The following is a 13,004-nucleotide window of genomic DNA, read 5'->3' as shown; positions in this document are numbered from 1 at the left end:
TCGCTAGAGAATTGAATACAACAGAAGTGATATTTCTTTGCAACTATAGGTACGACCTGAACGCAACAAGAAACGATATTAAAAAATGTTCTCAAGTTAAACCAATCTTCGAGCGGGTGAGATAGCTTTCAGCACGTAATTTAATGAACAGCTCATTGTCTCTGCACTCAACTGCCTCTTGATAACCACCTCTTGCAACAGGATGGAGCTGCAAGTGGCTGCAGTGGACCTTAACCCTGATCGTTACGGCTCGTGATCGTGTCCAGACCCTAAACTAGACACATTCTCATCGCTGGCCTACGTTTCTACACATTAAACCTTGATGCACAAACTATATATATATCCAGGGCATAAAAACCATCGCCTAATTTTGCTTCTATAGGGTGTTGAAGCCCAAAACCTAACAATTCGTCAATATCACTAGCCTTCCTAAAGCTTGGCACGTGAAAACTGATTTGCAAAGCCCTAAACTACAAATGCCACCCGTTAATGGGGCATTTTCATCTAATATCGATCCATAACTGACATCTAAATTTTTGGTTTAATTTAACATGGTATTAGAGCACAAAACCTACAAAAGAGCCGGCTCAGTTAACACATTAGATCACAACCAGAAATTGTAGGGGCAAGATCTCCGATTCAAACGTGCTACGTTTGAACAAAATTTTGTAGGATCAAACCGCGATGGACCCGGTCCTAGCTGTCAAGTATAAGATACAGTGTAAATATCAATTCAGATGAACATTTGAATTCAGTAGAAAGCATGTTGGCCTACAGGACAGAACATGCAGAGTTTTTTGAATACCCACCATCCCAAGGCCTACAAAAACCACATGGTTCGCCAGAAAAGACGAGTCTTTTCGTAGGACTCCCAAACCATTAAACAATCTCAAGACACAACAAATACAGCCACAGCCTAAAACCCTAAGATCATGCCACAAAACATGGAGCTGACTGATTAGTTCCATCAAAGATGAAAACAATAACGCCTACCCTTCGGTTTTATTTTAATGCCCATATTATCACCAACATAGGATCCACCCCCTTCTGACATTCATACTTATGCTCCTCCTTTCTCTGCTGGACTTATCCCCACTTTTTTCTTTTTCTCTTTTTGCGTATTAATCATGTACTTCATTACTAAATTGTAGAAAACTCCCATGTGTAAAAAGTGCAAGTAGAGAATCACATAGGTCTTTCCCTGGAAAACCGCATCTCTCTCCTCCATGACTTCAGTAGCACTTTTAATCCTTCTTCATCCCTGGATTGACATTTTGAGAAGGGTAAATTGGACATAATTTCCCTCTCACACATGAACTGAATGGTGATATATGCTAATAAAATAGTTGGCGGCAATAAGATGAGAGGGGCAATATTTCCAATTTCCCTGGTAAAACTAATAGAACCTGAGAGTTTGCAGCAAAACCAGATAAAGTGGATGGGAAATTTGTGCTATTTACCCTCACTATAGGCATATACAATAAAATGAAATGCTTGGCAATAACACACAGTTACAAGTCAGCAGAAGGTTTGATATGAGCTGGAAGGAAAGATATCTTGCAGTATGATGAGAATAATTCGATTTCTCCCTTATCATGGCAGACCATATGATTGAAGAGAAAGTAGAAAGAAATAATAAATTTTGAACAAGGACCGATGGTAACAACAAAGAGCAAGAACCATAAAGTAATATGCAGGGTAGATGCTTCCCATGATCAAATTTTCTAACAAGAAAAAACCCATATGACAAAATATAAAATTAACTCACAAATGCCAAATCTACACATAATGTACAGGGTAATATATCAAAGTAGCAGAGCTCCTCCTCTCCCTCACACCAACTTAACCAATGTACTTTAATTGTTTCAACAAATATGAATAAGCAGTAAATAACAACAAGTGATCACCAATTTACGAAGAAAAAGAACAGGAACAAAAAAAAAACCTTTTTTCCGCTCTAGAAGAAAACCCAAATCATATGAAGGCTCTTTTTTTCCCATTTAAGTGGATTCAGTGGAACTCTTTTCCTTGTATCGGTAGAGAAGCTTCTTCTTCTTGGAGGTGGCATTGTCAATGGTGAGGACTACTTTCCCTGGCTCACCGATCTTGAAGCTGTTCTTCACATAGGGCTCGTCGGTGGGAACGAATTTCCTCGCCTTTTGAATTATCACAGTGTATCCAGACTCTGCAGTTGGTGCAAACTCAGCACCGTAAGTCACTTCCCAACCAAGAACACGGAATTCCCAGATAACAGTACTCCCCTGTTATTAAATTGTACAAAAAAGTTCAATGATCATCAGAAAACTTAGTATGTAATGCAAGTAAATGAACGATTAGTTGTTGCGGATAAACCACTTCTACTATTGCCAATATAAAATTACTACCCTTGTAGCTCCATTGTTGCAGATGGAACCCTAAGTGACAATTTTTTGACCCTTTCAAGGCATTCTATCTGCAACAATAGAATTTCACTCAAGAGGGTCTATCTGCAACGATAGAACTCTTTCAGGTTGGTATATCAACAATAGAATTATTCAAATAGTAATTTCAATTTGGCAATAGTTCAGAAGGTCTATCAGCAATTAATCCAAAAATGAAACTTTTAACAAAGAAATGTTCTTCACCTCAGTAGCGGGAATCTCAATGGTATGCTTGCTTGCAGGCTTGATTATAAACTCAGTAACAGCATCGGCAGTGATGAAATCAGTGTCATTCTCCTTGCTCAGGCCACCATATTGAACTGGGACTTGCTCAGGTGCTATGTATCTGAACAAATAGAAGAATATCAACATATAAGAAATAATTTCAGTCTATTAAGAAATTGGGAAAGAAAGAGAAGGTTTAGAGAGTTTCACAAACTTGAAGAGGGTGTCTGCAGATTTAGAAGATGCAGCAAAAACAAACTTGCTCTTGCTCCTTGGAGTGAAGATTGAGCCGATCACCTTGTTGTATGCAACATACCACCATGGAACATTGATGAATATCTAAAGAGTGACCAAAATACATCTCCATGAAATCCAAGGAAGTAATAAGTTTATCAATAGGCAGAAAATCCAACAGGACCAATCTCAGGCTTCTAATCATTACATTATCCTAATTGTCTACAATGTAAACCTAGAAAATATCAGATAACGGTTCTTCCTCTGGTGAGAAAAACAAAACAAAACTGCCAAACCTTAACTAGTTAAAGACCAAATTGAAGAAAACATTTTCCCATAAATAGGAACAGGTGATCTAAATGGTTCAGTTGCTGATAGTTCAACGTCATATCTTTTCCATATTAATGAACAATAAATATAAAAGCAGATGCCCAATAAATATCCTTTGAAAAAAATAACCCAGACCCATAGGAATAAATTCCTATTTAGAACCAACAAGAAGCAAGTTTTCTTGCTGTATTTGTATCTTCTTCAATTCAATTCCATACAAAATAAAACACATCAAACACATCATGCTTCAAACTTAAACGAAACCAAACTCCAAGCACAAAATAAAATTCAGTTAGTTTTCTACAAATTATCTCTTGTTTCATAACCAAAATCAAAATCAAAATCAAATCAAGCAACAAAGTTTAAGAAAAATATACCTGCTTAGCAACAAACTCAGGGTAATTGTCCTGCAGCAGAGTGAGTGCTTTCTTAGTAGCAATCCTGAGCTCCTTCCTCCCCGGTCCGGGGGTATTCTTAAGATCAGTAACCTGCACCATTGAACAAACAGCTCCAGGGCTAAAACCAAGCAGCTCTCTAATCCCCTTCTCCAAGAACTGAATCCTCCACCTCAAGAACCTCTCCCTCTTCTCCTCATCCCCAAAAGCCTTTGCATACAGCTCTTTATCCTGTAACTCCCCATACACATTATAGCAAACGGGGTGCCCTTCTTTATCGAACCCGTGATTGAAAACAACCTTCTGAAGCTCGGGAATCTGGAGGTCTTCTTCAATTAAAGAATCAATGTCGAATTGTTTGCGCCAGATGACAGCGTTCTTGATCATGGTCATGGCATCCTTGACCTTGAAATCTCGGGCTCGGAGGAACTTGAGGAGGACAGTGTCGCTCTTCTCGTCCCCGATAAGCGGAACGCCCCAGATGAAGATCTCCTCTGGGGGTTCTTCTTGAGCGGGGGTTTGGGCTTCGGGTGCTGCAGGTTCGGTTTCGGTTGCAGATTTCGACCCCTCGTCCGCCGCCTCGGTCTTTTCCTCAGTTACCTCTGTGGTAGCTGATGCTGATGCAGGAGCTGCGGCCTCCTCCGATGATGGAAGGTTCTTCTGTTTTGGGCTCTTCTGTCTTGGGCTCCTCTGATTTGGGCTCTTCTGATTTGGGCTCCTCTGTTTTGGGCTCCTCTGTTTTGGGCTCTTCAGTTTTGGGCTCTTCCGTCTTGGGTTCCTCAGTCTTCTTCTCCTCCTCCTTCGCCGAAGCCTCCTCGACGGCGGCGGGAGCAGGCCGGCGGCGGGGTGGAGGAGTGAACTGCACTTGTTGGCCAGCGACGCTGAGATCCGGTCTCTAGATCTCGAGAGCTTTCTTTTCGCGTCTCGAGATCAGCGACCAAGTTGCTCTCTTTAAAGGAGTGGATTCGGCCGGCTTGGGTTGGGTCTCTTCGGCCATGGCCTCAGACAAAGGGGGCGGAATTTTAGAGAAAGAGGGAGAGACTTTTTTAGAGGGAGAGAGATGAAATGTATTTTAGGGTTTGGGGGGAAGAGGAGAGAAGGGTTTTTTTATATATACAGAGGGAGAGGAGAACAGACTGTCTGAAGGAGGTGAGGGCCAGCTCTGAACGGCCCTCTGTAGATGGGACCCACAAAAGGGGCCGAAGCAGCAAACATTAATCATTTATAATTAGGGATTAATATACTATGAATTAGTTTGGTGTGTGAAATATTAGTTAGACGTTCAGCAAATTTAATAAAGTTCTCGGGTCCGTTTCGCTGGCGGACTGCAAGTGCTGCTATGTGTTTGTGTTTGATTTTAAGCTTTATAAATATTATGTTGTTTTTTTTTAAATTTGGCTAAATTACAGAAAACACCTCTACCTTTGGACGATTACCAGATAGCCTTTAGCATTCAAAATATAAGAAAACTTACAGATAACACCCCTAACTTTGGGTGATTACCAATAAGAGAATTCTATTCCCTAGATCCCACCCCAATTTGGGGAATAACAAATTTTGCATTTTTGCAGGAGAACTTAAGCTGTGATGGATTTAAAATTTTTAAAAAGTAATGTCACTATATAATTAATCTATACTACATATAAAAAGAGAATTGTGATGTTAAAACTTTTGATTGCCCTTTTTACTCCTCTAAAATTTAATAGTTCTAGCTTTAATTAATTTGATAATTCTCAACTTTACATTTGGAGAAAAATTAGAACCCCCAAGTTGTTATTAATCGTACCCTTTCAACTCTCCCCACACAATTATAAGTAGTACTATTTTTAATTAATCTTTTTAACTATTATATTACCTTATATTATATTATAAATTATAAAAATATGTTACTATGTTAAAATACTTTTTCCAAAATGTCCATCTCTAAATATTATACGTACGCTCTTATGTCCTTGACATAAATCATGTTTTGACTATATTATTGTGATTAAATAGAAACATCTTGATGCAGCTATCTTCTTGCATCTTTTCTTCTCTTTCTTATTGATTACAGTGACAAATGCATCTTCCTCTTCTCCTTCAGTTTTTCTTAATTACAAGAATGTCTTTCTCTTCTCCTTCAACTTACTTTGCAATACCTCTTCCCTTCAACGTTAGCATTATTAATATGCAGCGTTATTATTTGATCTAAATAGCATAAATTCAATAATCTATATACTATTACTAAAAAGTATTACCCTTCAAAACGCCACTTGGCAAAATCACCAACATCTCCTTTCACCGCTTCTTTCCTAACAACGCCACTTGGCAAAATACCCGACATCTTCTTTCACCGCTTCTAAATCCGTGCACCGCTTCGTTCCTATCTTCAATTCACTGCATCGTTCCTAGCTTCGTTTTCCTTCCTAATATCTCCTTTACCCCATTTCCCCCAAAGCGATTCCTTCCCCCAATATCGTTCCCAGCTTCGTTTCGTTCGATCTCAGCACTTCTGTCATTCAACTCCCCACAAATAGTGCGCCTCGAGAACCCAATCGTCACCCAAGGATGATACGAATATTTCCCCCAAAGCGATTCCTTCCTCCGTTCTTAATTTCCCGTGATCGACTGTTCGTTTCCTTCAATCTCAGCTCTTCTGTCGTTCGACTCCCCACAAATAGTGCGCCTCGAGAACCCAAGCGTCGCCAAAGGATGGTACGACTATATAGAAAGCCTCAGAGTCTCATCCCCGCATCCCTTATCTCCAAAGAAAACGAAGATTCAGCAAAACCCCTGGCGAAGACTGACCCCTACGATACAGAAAGCAGTCGGCGTCACTGGAGGCGAAGTTCGTCGGCGTCTTCGGAGGTCGACAGGTCTAATTACTGAAACCCTTAAATTTTTTAGATTATGTGTGAAATTTACTTTCATTGGAATTTTTTCCATATATTGTAAAATTGGAGCTCTGTATGACTTCGTAATTAACCCATTCACAATTGTGAATTGCCTTATGGTCATTATTATCGTTAATTGGTTGATGTATTTTCAATTTTTGTATTTGTTATGTTGCGCTTAGCTGATCAAGTTGACTGTGCACCAGTAGTATCAAACATAAAGCTGAGTTTATCATTTTTTTTCCTTCTATGACTTCGTAATTAACCCATTCACTATAGTGCATAATACATAGGGAGGAAAAGGAGCAATTTTTGTGGATTCATGTCCACTTTTCATATGCTTTTATTGGTTTTAATTTTTTCCCCCAATGTGCGAAATGTACTTTCATTGGCATTTTTTTCCATATATTGTGAAATTGGAGCTCTGTTCAGTGTATATTGCTTATGGTGTTATAGTGAATGTATCTAATTTGATTGTTACTACTCTATAGCAATCTTTATCGATTCATTCCACAAATATTTGATGTAATTTATAAAGTGCTACTTCACCTCGCTAACTACCTGATATTGACATCAACATGTGCAAGAGGTGACAAGATGTATAAGCCTGTAAGGGTGCTATGTGATTTCTTTTTGATAATTCTAGGTCTAATATTAGAATTAATTCATCTATGAGGTCTATCCGTCAAATCAAATTTAGAAATAAAAAGTTGCAAAGGGGTCCATATGCAATTAAATTATGATAGCAAGTTAAGTCACAGTAACTTCCAAGCACAGTTATGCTTTTCATATCAAACTAAATATCCTGACATGAGAGACTGCCATTTTTCTTCTCGGGAGATTTATTTTGCCAAAAAATCAAATTTCTATTTCTATTGAGGGTAAAAGAGTAAAAAGAATTTCACTCAAAGGTCTATCAGCAACAACAAAACTACAATAAGTCCATTCGGAATTAATGCTGATTTTTTATGCCAAAATGTTGGGCTTTATGCAGGTTTGGGTAGTAATGTGATTTTGGTTATGTTGGGCTTTATGCAGGTTTGGGTAGTAATGTGATTTTGGTTAACTTTCCATAGTATCTTCCAATTTTCAAATATTACAAGTTGCTACATTTTGGATAGTAATCTGATTTTTTATGCAGGTTTGGGTTGTAATCTGATTTTTTATTAATTAATTCTGTACCTTGAGGTAATATTAGTGCCATGATTATGATGAGTAAAAATGGTTGTTAATCACTGAAATTGCACTTGATACTGGACATGTCAGCTTGCATTGCTTTAAACTGGAAACCTATTGCATCATATAGATTATATCCTCTTTATCATTATTGGACATGTCAACTTTAAACTGGAAACATATTGTACTGTTGTATATATCAGTATATAGCCTGTAGTGCTGAAACTTACAGATCTTTTGGTATGTAAATCTGTGATAATCATCTTGCTAGCGGCTTTTCTCAAGATGATGTGGTTTTTTTTAATGTACTATATGATGACACTTCCAGTTCGCTGTTAGCTTTGTGGAAACTGAGGAGTTTCCTTTTTCTTCAGCTTTTCCACGAGATGAATGTGTGACCAAATATGTCTGTCAAATTGTAGGCATGTTGTAAAATTTATTAAATCCATGGTAGGCTTATCTATCAGATACGTTCTCTATTGTGGCACCATTTTAATGGGTATGACAGGTGGTGATTATTATTACAAGGTGAAGTAATCGCTATTACTTAATTTGTAGATATGACTTATAAGATATAATTACAGTGAGGTTTTATATGAATGCATTAATACAACTTGTAGATATAACTTATAACCTTATATTAATGCTGTTTTTTTATGCCAAAATGTTGGGCTTTGTGCAGGTTTGGGTAGTAATGTGATTTTGGTTAACTTTCCATAGTATCTTCCAATTTTCATATATTACAAGTTGCTACATTTTGGGTAGTAATCTGATTTTTCTATGTAGGTTTGGGTAATAATCTGATTTTTTATTACTTAATTCTGTACCTTGAGATAATATTAGTGCCTTGATTATGATGAGTAAAAATGGTTGTTAATCACTGAAATTGCACTTGATACTGGACATGTCAGCTTGCATTGCTTTAAACTGGAAACATATTGCATCATATATATTATATTCTCTTTATCGTTATTGGACATGTCAGCTTTAAACTGGAAACATATTGGACTGTTGTATAGATCAATATGTAGCTAGCAGTGCTGAAACTTACAGATCTTTTGGTATGTAAACCTGTGATAATCATCTTGCTAGGAGCTTTTCTCAAGATGATGTGGTTTTTTTTAATGTACTATATGATGACACTTCCAGCTCGCTGTTATCTTTTAATTGTAAGTATATATATGTAGGTTTACCATTTTGCATGGGGTGTTATCTACCAGTCATCAATTGTTCCTTGCTTAGTTGACTTGTCTCGCATCTATTTGCCCATTTCCTATTCTTAACAATCCTAGAAGAGGACCAAACATCTCCTTGTCTTGATGTTTACAGCAAGGGGTATTTGGTATTGTTTCATTGCCCCCGATTATTTTTATTATCTTTTGCTGTATTTCAATGTTGATGAAGTTTGAACAGCTTTGGTCTTTAATTACTTGGTTTTTTGCACAATTGGTAATCATGTCGATATTAGTTATAAGGATGGGAGTTTCTTTGGTGCTCTTTTAGCATTTTGCACAATTGGTAATCATGTCGATATTAGTTATAAGGATGGGAGTTTCTTTGGTGCTCTTTTAGCATAATATTTCTCATGTATGGAGCAATAAAGTTAGTTATAAGTACATTTAGAAGTGCATGGCTGTAAACTTCAGTGTTTTTACAATTTACAGTGCTTGTGAGAGATCTGGTGCTGAAGTTGTGTTATTAGGAGTAATAGTATGTCGTCTCGATATTATAAGATATTATTACATGTGGTGATTATTATTACAAGATATTATTACATGTGGTGATTATTATTAATGCATTCATATGTAAGGAATTTCTTATCAACTTGAATTCAACCCTCTCGAAACAACCTGATTTATGTCATGTTTAATTATTACTTTTTCAGTATTTCTCTCCTGTGATCAATGTTAAATTTTGTTTTGCATGTTTCTTTCCAATTTGTATGTGCACCTTCATGCCACAATACATTACTTTTTATTTTAATGTCTTCTGTATAAATAGTTTTTCTTTCCAACTACTATGTGGCATCATGTTTGTTCCAAACTACTAATCTCCAACCGAACTAAAGAGAACCTGTATGCCGATTAGTGTCCAAAACTAAGTAAAAATTTATTATTTAGTTGTTCTTTTTTGTTGAGATGTCCATAAAAAAGATTCTTAATAGAATTTATGTGTTTTCTTAGAGATTATTTATTTAGAAAATCACATAAATTAGTAAAAAAGATTCTTAATAGAATTTATGTGTTTTCTTAGAGATTATTTATTTAGAAAATCACATAAATTAGAATTAATGCATCTTTGAATGCCACATGTGTTTTCTTAGAGATTATTTATTTAGAAAATCACATAAATTAGAATTAATGCATCTTTGAATGCCACTCGAAAACGTGTTGCCTACTTCTCAAACATATATGTTATTTTAAAAAGCATTATAAATAGGACATTTTTTGAATACTTCCTAAACATATGTTATATGTTTTTCTGACTTCACAATTGCATGTTTGTGATAATTATTCACACATCTAAAATTTGTTTTTGCAGTTTGCAGTGATCTTTGCGCGTTATCATATATTGAAAGGTATTTTTTCTTCCCAAAAAGCTTCATAATATTTCAACCGGTCATTATATCTATAAAAAAATTTAAATATTTTATTTTCATTTAATGTTATAGCAGTTTGTTAGAGTCGGTTGTTTAGTTTGAAAGGTATGATTTTACATGTTATACTCTTTCAATTGAATTTTTCCTTCAATATCACAGATGCTTCATAATATATTACATTTTTAACATATAAAATCTGAAATAAATGAATATATTCATCGCACGAGCTTTAAACAAAGCTATAACTCAATGATACCATTTAAATATATGTGTTCTAAATTATATGCATCACACAAGATCTTTATTTGATTGTAAACTATTAGTACGACTATTAGCAAGAGTATTCCTGAACAATGATGAAATAGACATACGATCCCAAAATACCTTTGTTTGCTACTTAAACATTGTAAGACTTTGCAATTTTAAGAATAGTACTTGAATCCAATTATCAGGCAATGAAAATGCTTCAGATAGAATACTGTCATTGACCCATTATCAATTCCATGAAGCTTCGGATAGAATACTGTCATTGACCCATTATTAATTCCATGAAGCCATCCCTTCCCCATCTAGGGTTGTAATCACAAATACTAACATACATTTTTTTTATTTTGTTAGTGATGGCGATTGTGAAACGAACAGCAAGAAAAAGAACATTATCATTCTGGGGAAGGGATGGTCATCAAATTAGGCTCGCAGTCCCCTATCGTAACCCAACCAAGCTAGATTATATGACACATAAGTTGAAAAGAAATGAGACACTAGATGAACACATTTCAAATATGCGAAATATATTATTTAATATGGAAGTTCAAAGGGAGCCTGAATTGAGTGAAACAGAAAAAGTAGCTGGACTGCTCAATTCCTTGCTGGATGAGTTTGGATTTATTAAATATAGATTGCTTAATAAGTCTACTTTTGATGAGGTTATATGCGAAATGAGACTTATTAACTTCGATTGGGATTTTAAGAGGCTATGTAGACGCACTGCAATCTTGTCCTTAGCACCAAACATCCGTATTGCCCGAGCTGAGAATATGAGTGGAATACCTTGGTTTGGAAGAGTTCAGAAGAGCACCAAACATCCGTATTGCCCGAGCTGAGAATATGAGTGGAATACCTTGGTTTGGAAGAGTTCAGAAGAGATCTACTAAAAATGTCAACTACGAATAGTTGTTCGAATATCAACATTTATGAGAAATTGAGTGATTGTAAGGAATCTATTTGCATAATTAAAACATGTGTCATTTCCTTTCTTATATTTATAATGTGTTTGATTTTGTAGTTCGATGAGAAACATGAGATCTCTATTTATTGTTATGGTTAAACTTTAATGATATTCGTTGTTTACATGATCTTATTTGATATGCTCCGTTTATGAGAAATAGTAGCTTAAATTGTACGTGAGTGATATATTACACAAATAGTCGACGAGTCTAAATTACATTGCACAAAGAGAACAAATACAACATGCACCTACTTAAGTATTTGGCTTGACATTTCATCATTTTTTATAAAAAAACATGCTAAATACCTTTAATACTTTTATTGATATGATTGTCATGGTGGGTTTACATGTTACTGGGTTAATGTTGTTGTTGGGTTTGAAGTTGGAATGCAACTATGATATTCAAAGATAGATCAGTTGGTAATTGTGGAGATGAGGGTATCATGAGTGTGGATCTTATTAACAAGAAACAAGCAAGATTCAATAGAAGAATGTTGCTGTTGGACAAACGTACAAATGCTAACAGAGCCAACCAAGGTGCGATACTAAACTTAGTTTATTTTATTTTATTGGTTAATTACAGAAACCCATTCTCTAAAAATTTTGAGGGTTTCAGTAAACCCCTCAAAGATTTTTTAACACTAGCTCACCTGAACTTTAGTAGTTATTGCACATAACTCCTTAACCTTTTCTTTTAATAAAACCTTGCCTAAATATTTTTTCTTTGATCCATATATTAGCGCCATTAATTCCAACATACCATTGGGTAAGCACATGCTTGCTCCACGAGATGTTATAATTGATGCTGATAATGTCTTCAAAAATGTAGTAGACAACACAATTAAACAGTTTATGTGTAATAACATCAAACGTTCAGGGAACAAAAGGTTAGTGCAAGTATTGGTGCGAATACCAACATAGTTTGCGGGTTCTCTGCAATTAACTTTGTGATATATTTAATTATTGTATAGAGCCCTTTTTTTGATTTTTTTTAAATAAATTATTTCAGGTATCAACTTTGTAGAAAATAATTCTTCTCACATCTACGATGATGTGCGTTCCTGTTTGGATGCTATTGACAATGGATCACAATTAAATTCTTGTCAGAGCCATGGAGCAGGAAAAGAAAATTTGAATACTTATCCATCACAAATAAGCGTTCACAGAAATCGAAAAATGACTAGAAGACCATTGGGGAATATATCAAGTTGTGTCGTAAATCTATCAAATAGTTTTGCTTTGACTAATTGTCCTGCGAATATTGCATCTGCATCAGAATATAAATCAAAGAGAATGAGATCTTCTCAGACAATCTGCATTAGTGATAAAGATTCTAATACACAAACATTGGAAGGAATATCTTGCTGTACAATGGATTCTTCATCTCAATCTATATTTGAACATCACGCCAGAGAGGGAGATTATTTGTCAATGTTATTTTCCAATAAAGCACAAGAAATATCTGGTCAAAATACTCCTGTTCAAACTTCAACGCAAACAGTTTATCTATTACACAGAGGTATT

At 35.7% G+C, this 13,004-nt stretch overlaps 1 protein-coding gene across 1 annotated transcript; it reads right to left on the bottom strand.

Moving 5' to 3' along the window:
• LOC109839096 (patellin-3-like) lies at positions 1,743 to 10,821 on the bottom strand. Its single transcript, XM_020407531.1, is given in 7 exon segments — positions 1,743 to 2,261; positions 2,625 to 2,766; positions 2,860 to 2,984; positions 3,587 to 4,255; positions 4,257 to 4,524; positions 4,526 to 4,591; positions 10,688 to 10,821. Coding segments are annotated over 7 exon segments (1,665 nt in total). The 3' UTR covers positions 1,743 to 2,000.

Source organism: Asparagus officinalis, chromosome 4, assembly GCF_001876935.1.
Source record: "Asparagus officinalis chromosome 4, Aspof.V1, whole genome shotgun sequence".
In the NCBI taxonomy this organism is placed as follows: Eukaryota; Viridiplantae; Streptophyta; class Magnoliopsida; order Asparagales; family Asparagaceae; genus Asparagus; species Asparagus officinalis.
Note: the sequence above shows the minus strand (reverse complement) of the source record. Positions and strands in the feature narration are given on the sequence as shown.